Source organism: Camelina sativa, chromosome 19 (assembly GCF_030686135.1).
Source record: "Camelina sativa cultivar CO46 ecotype springtype chromosome 19, ASM3068613v1".
Classification (NCBI taxonomy): domain Eukaryota; kingdom Viridiplantae; phylum Streptophyta; class Magnoliopsida; order Brassicales; family Brassicaceae; genus Camelina; species Camelina sativa.
Window position 1 is genome coordinate 24,693,374 of NC_141898.1, and position 19,342 is coordinate 24,712,715.

The 19,342-nt window shown below is 36.2% G+C and overlaps 4 protein-coding genes and 1 pseudogene across 7 annotated transcripts; 4 read left to right on the forward strand and 1 right to left on the reverse strand.

Moving 5' to 3' along the window:
- Positions 1-914: 914 nt before the first annotated feature.
- LOC104767219 (UDP-glycosyltransferase 72D1 pseudogene) lies at positions 915-2,833 on the forward strand (annotated as a pseudogene). The gene is made up of 2 exons (XR_015591240.1): positions 915-1,230; positions 1,329-2,833. The product of XR_015591240.1 is annotated as a UDP-glycosyltransferase 72D1 pseudogene (transcript).
- A 2,434-nt stretch (positions 2,834-5,267) lies between these two features.
- Positions 5,268-7,510, forward strand: LOC104768218 (UDP-glycosyltransferase 72D1). The gene has a single exon (XM_010492142.3). The coding sequence runs from the start codon at positions 5,682-5,684 to the stop codon at positions 7,107-7,109; it is 1,428 nt and encodes a 475-aa protein (XP_010490444.1). The 5' UTR covers positions 5,268-5,681; the 3' UTR covers positions 7,110-7,510.
- A 1,593-nt stretch (positions 7,511-9,103) lies between these two features.
- LOC104767221 (uncharacterized) lies at positions 9,104-11,641 on the forward strand. Of its 3 annotated transcripts, none has more exons than XM_019241003.2 (5): positions 9,104-9,249; positions 9,509-9,806; positions 10,149-10,471; positions 10,565-10,761; positions 10,981-11,641. In XM_019241003.2, the coding sequence occupies exons 1-5, from the start codon at positions 9,239-9,241 to the stop codon at positions 11,577-11,579; spliced, it is 1,428 nt and encodes a 475-aa protein (XP_019096548.2). In that variant the 5' UTR covers positions 9,104-9,238; the 3' UTR covers positions 11,580-11,641. The 3 variants fall into 3 exon arrangements, with proteins under 3 accessions (XP_019096548.2, XP_087358455.1, XP_087358454.1); XM_087502329.1 differs by having other exon boundaries at positions 9,150-9,249; positions 10,998-11,641; XM_087502328.1 differs by having other exon boundaries at positions 9,216-9,388.
- Positions 11,642-14,210: 2,569 nt separating this feature from the next.
- LOC104767222 (putative NEDD8-conjugating enzyme Ubc12-like) lies at positions 14,211-16,038 on the reverse strand. The gene is made up of 6 exons (XM_010491263.2): positions 15,771-16,038; positions 15,288-15,417; positions 14,971-15,079; positions 14,784-14,862; positions 14,576-14,692; positions 14,211-14,477 (listed from the first exon to the last, which is right to left on the reverse strand). The coding sequence occupies exons 2-6, from the start codon at positions 15,400-15,402 to the stop codon at positions 14,340-14,342; spliced, it is 558 nt and encodes a 185-aa protein (XP_010489565.1). The 5' UTR covers positions 15,403-15,417; positions 15,771-16,038; the 3' UTR covers positions 14,211-14,339.
- A 365-nt stretch (positions 16,039-16,403) lies between these two features.
- LOC104768219 (uncharacterized) lies at positions 16,404-18,928 on the forward strand. Its single transcript, XM_019241141.2, has 2 exons — positions 16,404-18,353; positions 18,555-18,928. The coding sequence occupies exon 1, from the start codon at positions 16,470-16,472 to the stop codon at positions 18,042-18,044; it is 1,575 nt and encodes a 524-aa protein (XP_019096686.2). The 5' UTR covers positions 16,404-16,469; the 3' UTR covers positions 18,045-18,353; positions 18,555-18,928.
- The last annotated feature ends 414 nt before the right edge of the window (positions 18,929-19,342 follow it).

Below are 19,342 nucleotides of genomic sequence, written 5' to 3' on the forward strand. Positions count from 1 at the left end.
ATTGTGTCAACAGATAATAATTTTTTAATCAAATCAAAATAATTATTTAGCTCATAAAATTGCAGATTGGTTTACATACTATATTGCACACAACCTTTTTCCTTCAAGAAACAACCAGTAAGATCTATATGAGTTGTAAAATACAATACTCAAACCTAATTAGCTCGACTCGCCATTAATTACTAAATACAGCAGTGTTAGGACCAATTACTCGAGTTTGACTTCTAACCATATAAAATAGGAGTTTATATATATTTTTATTAACAATTAAAACTTTTTTCTTGTAACAATTAATTTCTAATTTTTCATGTACCTACTTGTATCTCTAGAGTCTATATGGTTATAGAATTGAGGACTTTTGTAATGTTTTTGGCTTATTTGTTTAGGCTATTCATTAGAGTTTTAGTTCAAATAGTTAATCACGCCACAGAATAAGTCAATAAGAAGCAAACATTATATTATTAAAATGTTTGAATCAATATAGATAACAATTTAAAAAACTTATTTAATTGAATTAACTGAAGAAAACTTGATTTAATTGTAACATGGAATTAACTACAAAAGACTGCATAATGTGAGAAATGGAATTTCTTGTTTCTGTTTTCACAACCAAATGATGAAACAACTAATAAAAGTATAAAACTATGAGCATTCAAAAAATAGAAATTAGAAAAATTGTGATTGGTAATACAAACTGCACAATTATTCCCATCCAACTATTTAGACGTGTAATTCTAAAGGACATGAATAATTATGTTTGCGGGCTTTATAGGTTCAGTTAATTTACTTAACAGAGGATAGATGCATATAATTAAGATGAATACATTAATGGGCCACATTTATCACAGCCCGATATCATCATCATCATCTCTTTAATAAACAAGTATAAATGCACATATCATCATCATTATCTCATGACTCAGTCATATATTCTTCTTTTGTTCATTTTCTACAAAGTTAGGCGTTACAAAAATGGGTAGGTATGGTCCGCATGGTAGTTTTTGTTAGGTTTCGCGAACTTAACGCTTAGTCTTACACGTCCAGGATTCTTTTGTTTGTCTTTTGTTGCACAAGAAATACAATTTTGTTTTATTATATACAGTAATCTTCGTCTAGAATGAATCTATCAACTCTTATCCATCTTTTTATGTGTATATATAATCTCTGCTCTTATACAAAATCAAGCTGTGCCATACCCAAGGAATAAAACATCTCCATCAACAAGAACGGGTAAGTGGTCGAATTTCTCCTGTAAATTAAAAAAAAAAGCTTTAACTGTAACATTCTTTTTATTTATAATCATCTTAACATAACCTCTAAATTAATAGATCATGAAGCAGCCTCACGCACTTCTAGTCGCTAGCCCTGGCTTGGGCCATATTATCCCTGTCCTCGAACTCGGCAACCGTCTCTCCTCTGTCCTCAACGTCCACGTCACCGTTCTTGCAATCACCTCCGGCACCTCTTCCGTGACAGAAACCGAGACGATACATGCAGCTGCGGCTAGAGGGACTTGTGACATTATAGAATTACCCTCGGTCGAGATAGACCACCTTGTCGAGCCAGGTGCGACAGTGGTTACTAAGATACTGGCGAAGATGCGAGTCATGAAGTCCGAAGTTTGGGATGCCGTGAAATCAATGAAGAAAAAACCGACGGTCATGATTGTTGATTTGTTTGGTACGGGGCTGTTGTCCATAGTCGAAGTAGGTGTCATGAAAAAATACGTGTACATCCCATCGCATGCGTGGTTCTTGGCATTAATGGTCTACTTGCCGGTGTTGGATAAGGTAGTTCAAGGTGAGTATGTTGAAATTAAGGAGCCTATGAAAATACCAAGTTGTAAACCGATCGGACCAAAGGAGCTTTTGGACACGATGTTAGATCGGTCGGACCAACAGTATCTTGAGTGTGTACAGAGTGGGTTGGAGATACCTATGAGCGATGGTGTTTTGGTAAATACTTGGGAGGAATTACAAAGAAACATTCTCACTGCGTTTAGAGAGGATGGGGAGTTGAGCCGGGTCATCAAAGTACCGGTTTATCCTATTGGGCCTATTGTTAGGACTAATGGACATGTAGACAAACCCTATAGTATATTCGAATGGCTAGACAAGCAACGGGAAAGGTCAGTGGTGTATGTATGTTTAGGAAGTGGGGGTAAATTGTCCTTTAAGCAAACTATGGAACTTGCTTGGGGTTTAGAGTTAAGTGGTCAAAGGTTCCTATGGGTTCTACGTAGTCCCACTTCTTACCTCGGGGCATGCTCTAGCGGTGATGATCAGGTGAGTTCTAGTCTACCGGAAGGTTTCTTGGACCGCATGCGTGGTGTGGGTCTTGTGGTCACAGAATGGGCACCGCAAGTTGAGATCTTGAGCCATGGATCAATAGGTGGGTTCTTGTCTCATTGCGGTTGGAGCTCAGTGTTGGAGAGTTTGACTAAAGGAATTCCGATCCTTGCATGGCCTCTTTACGCGGAGCAATGGATGAATGCCACGTTGCTAACAGAGGAGATCGGTGTGGCTATTCGTACGTCAGAGTTACCGTCGAAGAAAGTGATCGGGCGTGAAGAAGTCGCGTTTTTAGTGAATAAGATTATAGCGGAAGAGGATGGACGTAAGATTAGGTCTAAAGCTGAGAAGGTGAGGGTTAGCTCCGAACGAGCTTGGACTCATGATGGGTCATCTCATAATTCTCTCTTCGAATGGGCAAGACAATGTCGTCTTCTACACTGATTCTAGAAAAAATTATAATATCATGCATGACCAAAAATTTGTTTTTTTTTTGTCAAACACTTGCATTTCATTACTCAACCAAGATAAGATTCATACAAGCAAAGGTTACCATACAAAATAAAAAGACATTCCCCAATGTCAAAACAACAAGAAAATACAGCAAGAATAGGATTAATCGGCAATAGGTTCTTGAAAGCTTTGAGCCAAATTCATGAAGATATTTGGTACATGTGAGATCAAGTTTGTCGACAAGCTCTTCCATAATCAAATCAATGGAAAAGGAGATAACCACTGTCATGAGACGAGTTGGCGTTGATGAAGGGGTCAGAGCTGAGCTTCTTACCGGTTTGAGTTCACGGAGAAGTAGCTTGACAATATTTCGAGCATGGTTGAGAGTGCTCTGAAGCTTGGAGATATATGCTAGAGTTGCCACCGGAGGACAACTGGCCTTGGACAGTTCAAAGCCGTAGTCAAAGAGGCAACTTGGAATCGGGATCAAAAAGCCATAAAACTTCCAGCAAGAGGGTCGCAAACGCTTACCAAGTTGAGGGCTGGTTGGGAAGTCTGTCCAGACTTGACGGAAAGATTTGCGATGCAAATATCATCTCCGGTGCGTGTAGATTTAGCAGAAACAGACAGTGGCCATAAACTTAATCAATATTGGAAACTAGGTCTACTGGAGAAAACCCTAGTTTCGCCATCAATCGCCAAAATGACGGATGGTTGAAGCGGCTGCCCAAAATTTGCAGAGAACTTTGTTGCGCAAAGAACATTTCCGGTGAATAGACGGTCAGCGGGAGCGGACAAAGGTCAGGGTGTGGTATGGGGATAACAGACAAAAGAGTTTGAGAAGGGTTAAACAATAAGAAAAATTGGAGAAAGAAATTACAAAAGAGAACACTAAAAGAAGCATATCCGAAACGAGAATGAATTGTGTTGGTGAGGTCCCGACGCCGGCGAATAGCAGCTCCACCGGCGCCGGAAAACTTGGTTAAAAGGGGTTTCTCGAGAATCGTGTCTGAAAGAGAAAAAAGGTTTTTCTTTCTTTTTCCAAAAAAATATGACCAAAAATTTGTTTTTAAGATCAAAGTCTTTAGTATGAAATATACATAAAAGTGTGTGATATTCTAATATGAATACAAAGATATGTACTAGTTGATCAGATACTCAATCAATGTCAAATATTCTTATTAAATATGTATATATTTTATTAATATAATAATACTAATTCAGAAGCTAGCATTAAATTATGTCAATATTATATCAAATACCATTAATTTTTAAAATAAAATAAAGTATTTACTAAAGATGGAAATGGGAAATTTTTTGCAAAAGATGACTTATTTAATATTTGCCAAAAAATACATAAATTTTTTTTTGCTAGGAAAATATACAAAATTCATTCATAAAAATATGATCTGATTTTTTGTTTCCATTTCTCTCTTCGACATAGCTACCTTCCTCAAAAATCAAAACCAACTCAACAGCTAAAAAATTGGAAGAAAATAGTGAAAATTGGATGTATGTTTAAAGAGAGCAGAGGAAACTAGCTATGACATCTTATCACATTGTTAGTGGAAGAAAAAAAAATGTAGATATGCTTCTGACAACTATAAAAAAGTTAAGATATTTTTTAGGCAAATACTAATAAGTTGGGGTTTTCTAGGAATTTTTCTCAAAAAGGCTAAAAATTTTCCAATCATTAGAGCTGCTTCTAATCAAATTGTTTGGAATAAAAAAAAAAGTCATGTGTTAATAGCTAAACAAATTTTGAAAAATATTTTACCAATATTTTTCTAGGCAACAAAACTTATATATATCTAAACAAATCTTATGCAATATATATTTAAATATTATTTTGTTAAAAATACAAATAATTGCATCTAAAATTTATCTTTACTTTTTAAGTTTATAAACTTTATTCAAATAATCATATGCACAAGTATATTTTATATCTAGATAGAAAATAATAAATAAGAAAATTTTGTATTTATATTGAGTCTTAGTACTTTTTTTTTTTAGTCTTAGTACTTTACGATTTATAGATTTCCATTCTCATTTGACCATCTGGGACAAGAAAATTTGTGTTTCTAATTATTTTTCATAGTAATTAAATTTTCGATTCAGGATTTTTCGTGTGACAAAAACCAATGCATAGCTGTTTAAATTGCACATGCTAACATATAATAAAAATCCTGAAATACTTTGGGATATAACTTTTTAAAACCCTCTCCTTGTTTCATGTGCTGCGGTGATCAACGGGAGAAATGTGTCTGATTTATGGAAAGGCATGTGTACATACATGCATCATGCATGCACATGTCATCATCATTCATTGTTCTTGTAAATGTGGAAGTATGTGGAATGGACTTTTCTGCGAAACAAGGCGACGTGTAGGTTCGTCTTTTGTTCTTGTTATGCCTCAATACAAAAAGTAGGCATTCTCGTTAATCTTAGGTCTCATTAACAAAACGTTTGGTCTATACTGCATAAAAATAAATATCACTTGTTTAGTGGTCTCTGCCTACACCGAAATTTCAATCCACTACTTATTTTGCCACGTAAAAAAAAAACAGAAAAAAAAAAAATATATTCCAAAAATGTCAAAAAAATGATGAAGTTTCAAATTTGAAAAGAAAAAAATATGAATTTTCAAATTATTATTTAAAATTCCAAAGTTTTTGTTAATTTTCAATAAAATAGTTAAATTTCGTTGACTCGGCCTTTAAAGCATGACTTAACGTCAATAACGGGGTGTTTTAAATATAATTCTCGTGTAGTGTGATCTTATCTTATCCCAGTTCAATCCGTGACATTGACAAGTATAAACATCTTTTGATACAACAGGTACGTGGTAAAACATCTCACGTTACAAGAACCCTTTTCGAGATTTTTTTATATATAATATTCACAATCATTTGATCCGAACCTCCAAATAATAAGATCATGGACCAGCCTCACGCGGTTCTAGTTGCTAGCCCTGGCTTGGGTCACCTCATCCCTATCCTCGAGCTTGGAAACTGTCTCTCCTCCGTCCTAAACGTCCAAGTCACAATTCTCGCCGTCACCTCCGGCTCCTCTTCATCGACAGAAACCGAAGCTATACGTGCAGCCGCTGCTAGAACGGCCTGTAAAATTACAGAACTTCCCTCGATGGATATAGACAACCTCGCGGAGCCAGATGCGACGGTGTTCACTAAAATCAGGGTGAAGGTACGAGCCATGAAGTCTGCGGTTCGAGATGCCGTGGAATCAATGAAGCCAAAACCAACGGTCATGATCGTTGACTTTTTCGGTACGGGGTTGATGTCCGTAGCCGATGATTTAGGCCTGACGGCTAAGTACGTGTACGTTCCTTCGCACGCCTGGTTCTTGGCAGTGATGGTGTACTTGCCGGTGTGGGATACGACAGTGGAAGGTGAGTATGTTGAAATTAAGGAGCCTTTGAAGATACCGGGTTGTAAACCGATGGGACGAAAGGAGCTGATGGAACCGATGTTAGACCGGTCGGACCAGCAATATAAAGAGTGTGTACGAGCTGGCTTAGAGGTACCTATGAGCGATGGCGTTTTGGTTAATACTTGGGAGGAGTTACAAGGTAACACTCTCGCTGCGCTTAGAGAAGATGAAGAATTGAGCCGACTCATGAAAGTACCGGTTTATCCTATTGGGCCTACTGTTAGGACTAAGGAGCAAGTAGGGAAACCCAATAGTATCTTCGAGTGGCTAGACAAACAACGGGAAAGGTCAGTAGTGTATGTGTGTTTAGGGAGTGGTGGAACGCTGTCGTTTGAGCAAACGATGGAACTCGCTTGGGGTTTAGAGTTAAGTGGTCAAAGGTTCCTATGGATTCTACGTAGGCCCGCTTCTTACCTCGGGTCCAGTTCGATCGATGATGATCAGGTGATTGCTAGTCTACCTGATGGTTTCTTGGACCGCACATGTGGTGTGGGGCTTGTGGTTACGCAATGGGCACCACAAGTTGAGATATTGAGCCATAAATCGATCGGTGGGTTCTTGTCTCATTGCGGTTGGAGTTCGGTGTTGGAAAGTTTGACTCAAGGAGTTCCGATTGTTGCTTGGCCTCTTTATGCGGAGCAGTGGATGAATGCCACGTTACTGACTGAGGAGATCGGTGTGGCCGTTCGTACATCGGAGTTACCATCAGAGAGAGTCATCGGACGGGAAGAAGTGGCATCTCTGGTGAGAAAGATTGTGGCGGAAGAGGATGAAGAAGGACAGAGAATTAGGGCTAAGGCTGAGGAGGTGAGGGTTAGTTCCGAACGAGCTTGGACTAAAGGTGGGTCGTCTCATAGCTCTTTATTTGAGTGGGCAAAAGGATGTCGGCTTGTGTCGTCATTGGAGAATATATAACTTCATGATGAGCAACATTATCTGTTTGAAATATCGTCCATTTTATATAAATACAAAGGTGTGTGATAAATTTTGTTATGCATACAAAAAATATATATGTACTTATAAAAAGAAACTTGCATATATAATGTCGTACGTCAAATGATGATGATTAGTTTGTATATACATCATTAGAGTGAAGTAATCGTATGGGAATTTTCGGGAGAGCGAAGTAGTATTATCCAAGTGCCTTTAAGGCACATGGGCCTGTCATCACCTTTTTTTTTTTTTGTCATTCTAGGTTTGTTTGTCTTTCTCTCAGCGTATTGTTTTGTTGACGAGGCATCTACATGTATTTTGTTGATTAGCCATCTCGAGCAGTCCAAATTTTTTTTTTTGTCAATCGATAATATTGAACTAAAGTAGTTTTAAAAGTCAAATCAAGGATATATAGTCTACAAAATATATATATATATATATATATATATATATATATATATATATATCATGCAGGTGCAATCTACCACAGCACCGCTACGACAGAGGAAATTTCCATATGTGTGCACTCAAATTTAAACTGCGAGGAAATTTCCATATGTGTGACGACAGAGAATATAACTGCGAGGAAATTTAAAAGAAAGAGTGAGAAGGGAATAAATCCATATGTTCCTCACCTCCAACAAAAAATATAAATCATTTTGTAGTATACTCCATATTTAATTTAACTTATAATAATATAATAATAATATGCTTTATACACACACTTAAACTATAATATGTATGAATTTAATTGCTTAAAAATGCAAAAGTAATAAAAAATTTATTAAGAAATTACTAGGATTTTATCACCTATTCATTGCTTATATATATGATACTTTATACTAGAGCATCGATGATTTCATATATATTCATTTCGCTGCTGTATTTTTTGACCATCGAATTATAAAACGTTTAAAAATATTAGCCGCAGGTCACAACATTTGCCTGCAGATATCTAAAATAACCAAACGAACAAAAGTATTTATGGTTGCTACAGCCACAAGTATCTGCAACGATGAAATGAAATAGTCTTTATCATTTAATTTTTTCTGTAAAATTTATTAAAATATCATAATTTTATAATTGTATGTCTACTATTAGCGTTTTTATATTTAGCTAAATTGTAATTTATATAAAAGATTATTTGAAATCTAGAAGTCAAAAATTTCAAAGTAAAATTCAAGCACCTTGTAACTTATTTAATCAAATATTAACTGGAGAAAAGTAATTAAAAACTGTTAATCATATTTAATCATCTTAATTTCCTAACATTGTAAAACAAATTTGAAAACTGGTAATACATAGTTAATGGTTCTGATATTTGAAGTTCTGTAACTATATTTCAAGCTTTGTTGTACAATTTAAAAGTTTTTTTTCTACCAAAATGAAGGTAAACTTATATATCCCTCTGTTTTTTATTAGTTGTTGTTCTAGATTTAAAATTTTGTATTATAATATTTATCGTTTTAAATTTCTAATGCAAATATTTGATAAATATTTTAGTTTTATCCAACTGTTTAAATGTTTTGGCCAATAAAAATATTAAAATTATAATTAAAAAGAATAAAATAAAAAATTTAATAATTTATTAATTTGTATAAAACATCCTTAAACGATAACTAATAAAAATGGAGGGAGTACTGTACTTAATCATTAAATCCCCCACTATGTGTCTCCTTAATAAAATGTAAATATAATGAATGCAACCATTCGTTTTGTCAAGATTAAACACCATATGATATGGTCCATCTCACACAGTCAAAATAAAAGAATCCAGATATTGTGATACAGAGTAGTTTATTATTTTAAAGTTATATAAAAACAAAATTTTAGAAACATGAAAATTGCCTACATACAGAAACGTGAATCATCAACTAAGAAAGAAGATAAGATTTTAAATAAGACACCTAAGAAGGAAAATAAAACGTTCACAAAATTTAATGATATATTAATTAGCTAATTGACATTTATAGTTCAAAATAATAATTATCTGTTAGTAATAGTTTGTGAAATTATTATATAGTTTATAAATTTTGCCATTGAACTGTCAAGACTCAAGAGTTGACCGCTTGGGAATTATCACCGCTCGTCGTCTACATACTCAAACCACCATGAACATCAAGTTAGTAACTTTCATTTTTTTTCTTTTCTTAATGAAGTCTTCTTCGTTATTGTATCCGAATTCATCTTTCACCTATCACGAATCAAGTTTGAATCACTTAATTTCGTAGTGTTAAGGATCCTAGTCATTACATCATGAGGTTTTCAATTCGCCTACTTTGAAATAAAATTATAAATAAACCATAATGTTTTGATGTTTTGTAGACGATTTCTTTATGTATACTAGTAATTTTGTGTGTGTGTTTACCGAATGTTCATAGAATGGGTAAGCTTTGCGGGATCTCTATTTCTCTCATCCTCGTCAACTTAGCGACGATGATGCAACGAGCAGACGAAAAACTCATTCCTTCGGTTGCCAAAGAAGTGAAAGAAACGTTCAATGCAAACCTCTCTGATATTGGATACCTCTCTTTTATAAGAAACATTGTTCAAGGATTTGCCTCGCCTTTAGCTGGTTTATTTGTCATCAGTTATGACCGTCCAACAGTTTTCGCAATTGGTAGTTTCTGTTGGGTCTTGTCAACTTATGCAGTTGGAGCTAGCCAGTACTTCATCCAGGTTTTTAGATCATTTTTTTTTCAATTTTTTTTTAATAAAACTTGCCGACTCTTTGGAACATATATACACGATTATGTCTTTCCTAAATCATATAAGAAATTGAACTTTGTTTTTTTTTTTATGAGACTTTCAAAATTCAAGTCATAGTTATTTTTAGTTTATTTATATTGCAACTTGTTCCTTACCAATTATAACTAATATATTGCCTTATTTGTAATGAAACTATAAAATGAGGATTAATTAAATGATCTAACCATTTATTTGAAACGATTTTCATGATTGTTATGATTAAAGCCCATCTTGTGTAACTCATCAAACCCTATTATTGTTTTCTTGGACCAGGCTACGCTTGGTGTAGCAGTCAACGGGTTTGGACATGCGATTGTTTACCCAGTGCTTCAGTCGATAATTGCGGATAGCTTTAATGATAGTTCGAGAGGTTTTGGTTTTGGTTTATGGGGTCTCATTGGTACGGTTGGAGCTATATTTGGAAGCGTCTTGGCAACAGTCATGGCTGGTCACGATTTCTTGGGGATCCCAGGATGGCGCTGCGCCTTTATATTGATGGCAACGATGAGTGCGATCACCGGGGTTCTTGTTTTTCTCTTTGTCACCGACCCGCGGAAAAAGAAAAGTAGCAGCTTTGTTTCTCATGATCATGAACGGTAATATAAAGCTCTACATTTTTGAATTTAGCATAAATAAGTGACTAGAGTTTTTTTTCCCTTTGGTTTTGAAATAGTCATGCGGTTTTGTAGAGATGACGAACGAACGGTTCATAAAACAAAGAACTATGATGCTGCAACAATTATGAGCTCGGTTTGGACGGAATCCTGGATGGCCATAAAAGATGTAACCAAATTACGAACATTTCAGATCATCGTATTGCAAGGAACCGTGGGTTCGGTGCCATGGACTGCAATGGTTTTCTTCACAATGTGGTTCGAACTCATTGGTACGTGCATTTAATTCTCATATATATTTCCCCTATAGAGGTCCAAACATTTAATTCTAACCAAACCAACTCTGAGAATTTGACGAAGAATTTTTCAATCATTTTAGCTTAAAAATATGAGAACACCAAAAACTATTTTTTATTAAAACATGTTTTATTAATTAAAAACAATAAAACATGCTCTTAGTTATCAAAATGTATTATTTTCTTATTTTCCAGGTTTTGATCATGACCAGGCTGCTATCCTAAACGGAATATTTGCCACCGGACAAGCAATTGGATCTTTGGTAGGGGGAATAATTGCAGACAAAATGTCTCGTGTGTTTCCAAACTCGGGCAGATTGATTTGCGCACAGTTCAGCGTTTTCATGGGAGCTATATTCTCCATTGTTCTTCTAAGAATGATCCCACAGTCCGTTGACAGCTACTACATCTTCTTGGCCACTCTTTTTCTAATGGGTCTAACCATAACTTGGTGTGGACCAGCCATTAACTCTCCAATCTTAGCTGAGATCGTTCCTCCTAAGCATCGAACCATGATCTATGCCTTTGATCGTGCACTCGAAGGGTCTTTGTCTTCGTTTGGTGCTCCTTTGGTTGGGATTATGTCGGAGAAAATGTTTGGGTTTGACTCAAATGGAACTGACATTATTAAAGATTCTGGTCGTGCTGCTGAGGCGTTGTCGAAAGGGATCTTGTCAATGATGGTTGTCCCGTTTGGATTGTGTTGTCTTGGTTACACACCGTTACATTTTCTTTTTCAGAAAGATCGAAAAATCGCTAAAACTTCGAGTTCGAGGAAAATAGAGATGATATGAGAATTCTTATGTTCTTCTTCATAATCAATCTTGGTCATAATTGAAGTTATGTGCCAGTAAAACAATCGAGTTTGTACTAGCTGGTTTTCATGTTTGTTTTTTAATTTAAAAATACTGATTACATTATCAAAAAATGTTATTTAACTAGATCTATATTTATATTGACAAAAAATGTTCTTACGTAATAATAAATCAACCAAAAGGATATTCCAAACTTACCAAAATCCAATCACAAAGTGGAATAACGTAACCATTAACCAAATTCGAGTTTTTGGTGGTCAGGTTTTTTTTTTACGTTCTACTATTTTTTAGAAACACAAAGATGTCTATATTTCAAATTGTTTACCATTCAAATTAAAATTAAAGTTTAAAATATTGTCACATACATACACAGTCTAATAACTAATAACAGGTGTGCTCGTATTATTTAAAAGGATGCAAGCATGATAGAAATATATAAAATTCAAGGTAACGTAATCAATGTAATTATAATTCAATGTATCAAAAAAAATCAATGTATCATCTTCCTTTTTTATCAAATGTATAATTTATTCAAAAAAAAAAAAAAATTACATCAAGTGCAGCTGGTGTTTGAGAGTTTGAAATGTGTATTAATACAACTTAGAGCCTAGAACTTAGAGTTGCATTTATATTGATACAACTTAGAGTAGATAATCGATAAATATCACAATCATGAGTAGGAGTAAATTATCTGATTTGGTTTTAGGCTTTTAGCTATGCCATAGTAGTAACTATATTACATTTATATTTACAATGCGACAATAAAAAGCAGTTTTTCAAATTACTCTGTGAGTGAAATTTTCTAAGAGGTCAAAGAGTCCAGTCCGAGTCCGAACCTGAAACAACATGTTAGACCTAAACATTTGAGTAAGAAAAAACTGGTGCTTAGGCTTTCAATAACTAAACAATTTATACGGTAAACTTTGAAGGTGTTATGTTGATTGAGTTTTATAAGCTGTCCGAACCGAACATGTCGTGGGATTGCTATTACCAGGATGTCATAAAACTATTGTGATATATGAGACAACGAATTAGAATCATCATAGATGGTGTGACAGTTCACGTTAAGACAATTAGCAGAACTGACAAAGATGTTAAGGCTCTACTTGACAAAGTTGCAGTAAAAATATATGTGAAGTTTCGAAGTAGTACAAGAGGGTTAGATATATTAGAGGATGTATCACACGTGTGAAGCAGTTCTTGTAATAGTTCAGACGTTAATACATGAAGTAGTACAAGAAGCTGAGCTGAAAAGTTTGAGTACAGAAGCTTAAGGCTGACTTAGACAAGCTAAGTGGCAGCTGATGAGCTGGATGAACATCTTGAATGGAAGACTCAAGATGAGTTTCTGGAAAAAAAATTTTTTCCTATTTGTTGTATAATAGGAAAATTGTCAACCTCAGGGGTTGTACAATTGTTAATCTCTCAATTCATATTTATTGTATAATATAAACTTTCCTATTAGTTGTATATAGAAAACTTGTCAACCCTAAGATTGTGCAATTGGGGCGCTTCATGAACACTGGCACGCTTCAAGGTATTCTCGAGAGATGCACACAAGGTGTGTGGTGTCGCCCCATCAACAAGATAGAGAGATCTTTTGATGGTTTATTCATCTAGAAAATAATGATAAGTATAGTAATGCTTTTATCATATGCAATTGTAATTGCTATCTTGTTCTAGTGAATGAATTTTGGACTAGGTCTCGGGGATGTAGGTTACCTGAACGACGTTAACAAAGATTTGTGTCTTATTTAGTTTATGCTCATTCATACTTCAAGTCCATAATTAGACTTAGCCACAAGTATGCGTTTTCAAACTTTTCATAATAATCAACATGGATATCAGTGTAAAAAGATTAAAACAACACTAGAAATTATATAACATTTGATCATGTGATACCCTGTTTTGCGGAGAAGTTTAAAAGAATTGATTTGGCCACCTATGTCACAAAAGTTCACTTATCTTTTCGGTCAAGGGTTCTGAGAGAACTCCACAGTTAAGCGTGCTTATTCTGGAGTAGCCTCAGGTGGGTAACCTTCCGAAAAGTGACTGTCGAAACTGTGCGAGTGAAGACAAAACACATGAAACGATCATTTGGTGATTTGTAGATACGGTAACATGGTCTATGAATTTGATCGTGCATTCGAAGTGTCTTTTTCGTCGTTTGGTGCGCCTTTGGTTGGCGTCATGTCGGAAAAACTTTTCGGGTTTGACGCAAAGGGAATTGATAATGTTAAAGACTCTGGTCGTGAGGCTGAGGCATTGGCGAAAGGGATCATGTGGATGATGGCTCTCCCCTTTGTATTGTGTTGTCTTTGTTACAAACCGTTACATTTTCTTTTCCGGAAAGATCGAGAAATCGATAGGACTATGCGTTCAAGGTATGTAGAGATGGCATGAGAATTGCTCATCATAATTGTTTTTGTTTCAGTAGTTTTGATGTTTGTTATATTTTATTTGAAATAAACTCAATATTATCAAATCAGTAATTTCGTGTATTTTACATTGGCAATATAAAATTATGTACCTTACTTATCCGAATGATATATTTTTGGTTGCTTTTTCCGTTCGTTTTTTTTTTCATACTATTATTTTGGTTATAATAAATTTGGTAAAGAGTTTTGAATGAATATTTAAAGCAGATCAGAAAATTCCTAAAATCAATTGGTCCCAATGTACAAGAATAAAACAGCAGAAGTGTCTTTAGAAGAAGAAGATGGCTATGAAACCAGACCACTACACGCAGCGAGCAAATGAGGTTTGGCCAACTTGTCCACCCATCATTGCCCTTTTGACATTATTCTCAAACGTCTTCGGGTTATCCCTTAAAACCGCAGCTGCTTCATGGTTCAGAGGGTCCTCGTAATTGGGTTCCTATGTGAAAGACAAACAAACAAAAAAAACTTCATATGAGAAGGCCAAAGAAAAGATAACATCAATGGAGTATATCATCAGTGAGGGAGATTTGTTACCGTGAAGAGATGGAAGAGACCGTAGATAACAGTGTTTATGTTGAGAACCGGTTTCCAGTCTTCACGCAAGATGTTCAGACAGACGTTCCCTTCTAAATCGATATTGGGATGATACACCTACAAAACATTTGACATTCTTCAGTATTCTATTACAAACCCAATCAGAAAGACAAAACGAACGTTTCAGAGACTTGGAGAAAGCCAAAACCTTGGTCTTGCATTTCACTTTGGGAGCTTCATGTGGATACACATTAGAGACTTGGAATGTGAACACAAACTTACCATTCCTGTTATTTTGGTAAAACAAAGAACGAATGAGTGTGTGTGTGTGTATGAGCCAAAATCAGTGACCCACATAGACAAAAGAAAGAATGAAGATTCTTGTACACACTTACGTGTAGTATCCTTCATCAGGTTTGATGGTTACTTCAAAGTTCATCAAGTCATCCTTCCCGTTCGGAAAAGATATCTTACAAGACTTTGGCAGGTTCAGCTCTGATATATCTATTGCACACATATAAACAAACGAAACACACCAACCACAGAGATGATTATCAATCAGCTACAAGAAAACATAAAAACCCTTATAGTTCTAGCACTTATAGTTCTAACACTTAAAAGAACCCAAAGATTACAGAGTCTGTTCAACATCAGAAACTGAATAAGATCAAAAAAAAAAACAAAAGTGAGGGAAGAGAAGAGATAGAGAAACCTTTATGAAGACGAAGTTCACCAGCAGATTTCTTCTTGACAGAAGAAGCTCCTCTTCTATTGTTATTTTGAGATTCTTCTCTTTGCTTCTCTTTCACTTTGAATAACCCAAGCATGGTTCTTCTTCTTCTCTACATCACAAAATCAATCAACAACATCATACATTGATTTATCAATTTCAAGTTTTTCTTCATCAGAACAAAATCCGAAACAGAAACAAATTACTCCAAATTTTTGAAAGATTTCATAAAATCACAAAAACATCAGAACAGATTCATAACAGAACAATCATCGCTCAAACCCTAACGAAATCAAAACTAGTTAAAATTTCATATGAAACAATCATGAATCTTCCGATAACCATGAATTTACAAAACGATCGGCGATTCTACAGAAGCAGATAATATCAAGAGATCGGAGAAAAAAAAAATACAAAAACCCTAAGAAATCAAAGTGAAAGAGAAGAAAAGATTAGAGAGGTTACGTTTAATCAAACACGGAGATTGAAATCACAACGACGATCGAATCTTTCTTCGTCTTCTTCTCTTGTGATTTGGTTCTAACGGGGGAGAAGAGCGAACGTAGCTTTCTCTGTACGCTGATTCTGGAAAATCTCAACCCTTTTTTGTAACTATATGAAGAAGAAGCGTTGGATCAACCTTATTGGGCCTGCCTTGCGAATTAAATAGGCCTAATGACCAACGCGTCCGTCGTTTCGAATGCAAAAAGACTTGTATAATGAGTGCTAAGTTGAAAATAATAATAAATCATATTTTTTTTATATGAAAAAGAAGCTGATAAAAATTATTTACATTTATTGAATGTTTAAATTAATATATTTAATGATTATTGAATATTATATATGTCTCTATTGGTCTTTTTTAATTTAGTTTTCTTCTTACTATTGGTATTTTTCTAATTTAGATTTTAAAAATTTGCAAATTTTCTCGTTAATTATGCAGTTTTCTTTTTTGGGTGCCTAATCAAAGCTTTAAGAACAAGAACAAAATCTATATATATAAAGTTACCTTTCCTCACTTCTCCTTCCTCCACATCAGCATCTACCTAATCTATTTTTTTTTTTATAAATTAGTTTTGTTGATAAAAAAAAAAACACAATACAAAAGAGTACACAAAGAGAAAGTAACGGATGGCGATCTCGGCGATTCGATTCACTTTTTGAATGAGTGGCTTCGACGAGCTTGGGAAACGGAAAGAGGGTCTTTCTCGTTCTCCGGTGAGGGAGGATTGTTGGGGTCAGACCGGAAATCTGATCCTGATTTTCGAAACGAATCTCCCTCCGGTTTGGGATCTTATTTCTTTTAATGGAGATTTGATGCGATTGGGATTTGGAGATTTGGCATGGCTGGATATCTCGATTCGATTCGAGGATATTGGTAGAATCGGGTTTGAAGGTTCGTTTTCGATTTTGGATTATGTTTGGGGTGTGTTGGTCTTAAAAACGGAGATATCGTTTATGGGAGTTTTGGGGTTGGTTCTCTGGTTGTCAGGATGTTATTCTCAGCTGATACGCGGATTGGGATTTGTTTGGGCTATGATTGTGGATTTTAGATTTCGTCTTTGGTTGATTGGAGTATCTCCGGAATTATATCAGCGTATCAGGCTTGATATAGGGGTATTTATCTGGGGACTGGGTTTTACTCGACAACATCGTCTTTCATTTTCTCACTTCCTTCTACTTTCTTTCAGTGGTGATTTGCGGTGGTTAGTAGCGGATAGAGCTTGGTTTTTGAGGCTAGTGATTTCTTCAATGTCTCAATCAGCGATTATGAAGGGCAAGGGTTCGCTGATGCGTACGGAAGTTGTAAAAATATCAAACTCGGTCTTGGCTCAGAGGATTCAACAGTTTGATCTCACACTCATAGGGAGACTGATGAATCCAGGGGTGCAACGGATTGAGTCTTTGCTATCCACCATGCCCAATATATGGAAGCTTGAAGACAAAGTGGTGGGAGCTGATTTGGGTCAAGGAACTTTCCAGTTCAATTTTGCGGATGCGGATGATCTTCAAGAGGTTCTTCAGAATGGTCCTTACCATTTTGATAGTTGGATGCTTTCCTTGGTTAAGTGGGAGCCCATTGTATCTCCTACTTATCCTTCTGCCATCAACTTTTGGGTGAGAGTTTCTGGCATTCTGATGCATCTGTGGGAGGTTGCTACTTTGGAGGCCATTGGCAAGAAGATTGGTATAATCCGAGATATTGATGAAGAATCTGGGAGCGTTTGTGTTACGGTAAATGGCTTCAATCCTATTGTTTTTAAGCTGTTGGTGCCGTTCGAATCTGGAGATGAAGTGGTGGTGACTCTTGAGTATGAGAAACTATCCGGCTATTGTGAAAATTGCTCTCGTCTTACCCACGATGAGAAGAGTTGTCCAGAGTTGATTAAAGCTGGTGGGAGTCACGTGTTTGAGCATCATCCTGAGAAGAGAGGTGTTCAGCGACAACAAGGGATGGGGAATCAAGGGGTTTTCCACAATGCTGGGGGCTGGGAGAAGCCTAGAAAGGTAGTCAAGAGAGCTTTGGACTTCCAAGCTTATGAGTTTTCTGCTGGGGCGGGTAGTTCCAGTTTGTTTCATCAGGTTCGTCACCATGGCTCAGGGAGGGAACAGAAACGGACGTACAGTGCAGTTGCAAGCGGGTCAGGAGATATGCGGGAGATTCAGAGGGGTCATGGAGGATACATGGGACAGGCTAATTCCTTCCCCCTTAACCGCAAGGGGAAAGGGAAAGCTTGAAACCGTTGTACAAGACAAAAAGCGGTTTCTTAGAGAAGCAGTCACAAGGGGTTCTTGGTGTTGATCCTGACGTGGTTGATCAAGGAATTGCTCAACAAGGAATAGCTAGGGAGAGTTCTCCTCCTCATGGGACTACTGCGGTTTTGGTTGATTCTGAGTTTGATGAAGCGACTGATGATCTTCTCGAGGAGGGTGTTACCTCACATGGTAACCTTCCAGAAGAGGGTGAGATTGCGCTCGACCAGGTGAATGCGGGTTTGGGAGACTTGGGTTCGGGTGATGTTATCCCCAATGTGGAGGATCCGAAAGGTACTTCCTCACCATCCTTAATGTTTGATTTGGATGTGAATGTAGTACAGGTTGCTTTGCAAGAAGTTAATATCAGTCGTACGAGAATTGAGGGGTCGAGGAGGCCTACTTCTCTGCCTAAGAAACTAGTTAGGAAGCCTGGTTTGATTTTAGCTTCCCCTGGTAAACGTTTGCTAGCTAAAGCTTTATCTAAACCTGCAGGTGAAGGTAACAAACAGAATGGGATGGGAAAACAAGGGAACAAGGCTATGGATGGAAAACCGGCTGGCATTGGTATAAGACCAGCAAAGATAGGGATGGGGGCTCTCCCGAAACCGCCGGCTAAACCGTGAAGGTCCTAAGTTGGAACTGTCAGGGCATTGGGTTGATCTGACAGAGAATTATTTGGGTGATTTGTGGAGGAAGCATCGACCAGATATTTTGTTTTTATCAGAGACAAAGAAATGTTTTTCTTATTTACAAAAATTTCAATCAAAATTTGGCTATAATAAAATGTTTACTGTTGAACCACGAGGGGCTAGCGGTGGTTTGGTTTTATTTTATAAGGATGAAATAAATCTTTCTGTTCTATTTCATAATGACCGTATAATTGATACAAAAGCTGTTCTTGATCATCAATTGGTATATTTTTCTTTTGTTTATGGTGACACGGTTCCCCAACATCGCGGAAAAGTGTGGGATAAATTACCGGACATTGGATCTTTTCGTATTGATCCTTGGTTTATTATTGGAGACTTTAATGAATTAATTGGTAACCATGAGAAGCAGGGTGGTGCCCTGCGGTCAGCTAATTCCTTCAAACCTTTTATCTCAATGATTAAGGATATTGGGATGCTTGAATTTCCATGTTATGGGGATCAATTATCCTGGCGTGGGAATCAGTGTAATAATCAAGTGATTTGTTGCCGACCTGATCGGGCTTTAGGTAATGAAGACTGGCACGCCCTCTATCCCAATTCGAAAGTAGAGTATTTGGAGATGATTGGTTC

Excerpts from the sequence above, each read along its gene's own strand:
- LOC104768218 (XM_010492142.3), top strand. The coding sequence starts at position 5,682 with ATGGACCAGCCTCACGCGGTTCTAGTTGCTAGCCCTGGCTTGGGTCAC.
- LOC104767221 (XM_019241003.2), top strand. Across the intron at positions 10,472-10,564 it reads GTTTCTCATGATCATGAACG|AGATGACGAACGAACGGTTC; the intron begins GTAATATAAAGC and ends GCGGTTTTGTAG. Across the intron at positions 10,762-10,980 it reads AATGTGGTTCGAACTCATTG|GTTTTGATCATGACCAGGCT; the intron begins GTACGTGCATTT and ends CTTATTTTCCAG.
- LOC104767222 (XM_010491263.2), bottom strand. The coding sequence starts at position 15,402 with ATGCTTGGGTTATTCAAAGTGAAAGAGAAGCAAAGAGAAGAATCTCAA. Across the intron at positions 14,693-14,783 it reads AAGTGAAATGCAAGACCAAG|GTGTATCATCCCAATATCGA; the intron begins GTTTTGGCTTTC and ends AATGTTTTGTAG. Across the intron at positions 14,478-14,575 it reads GTCTCTTCCATCTCTTCACG|GAACCCAATTACGAGGACCC; the intron begins GTAACAAATCTC and ends TCTTTCACATAG.
- LOC104768219 (XM_019241141.2), top strand. The coding sequence starts at position 16,470 with ATGAGTGGCTTCGACGAGCTTGGGAAACGGAAAGAGGGTCTTTCTCGT.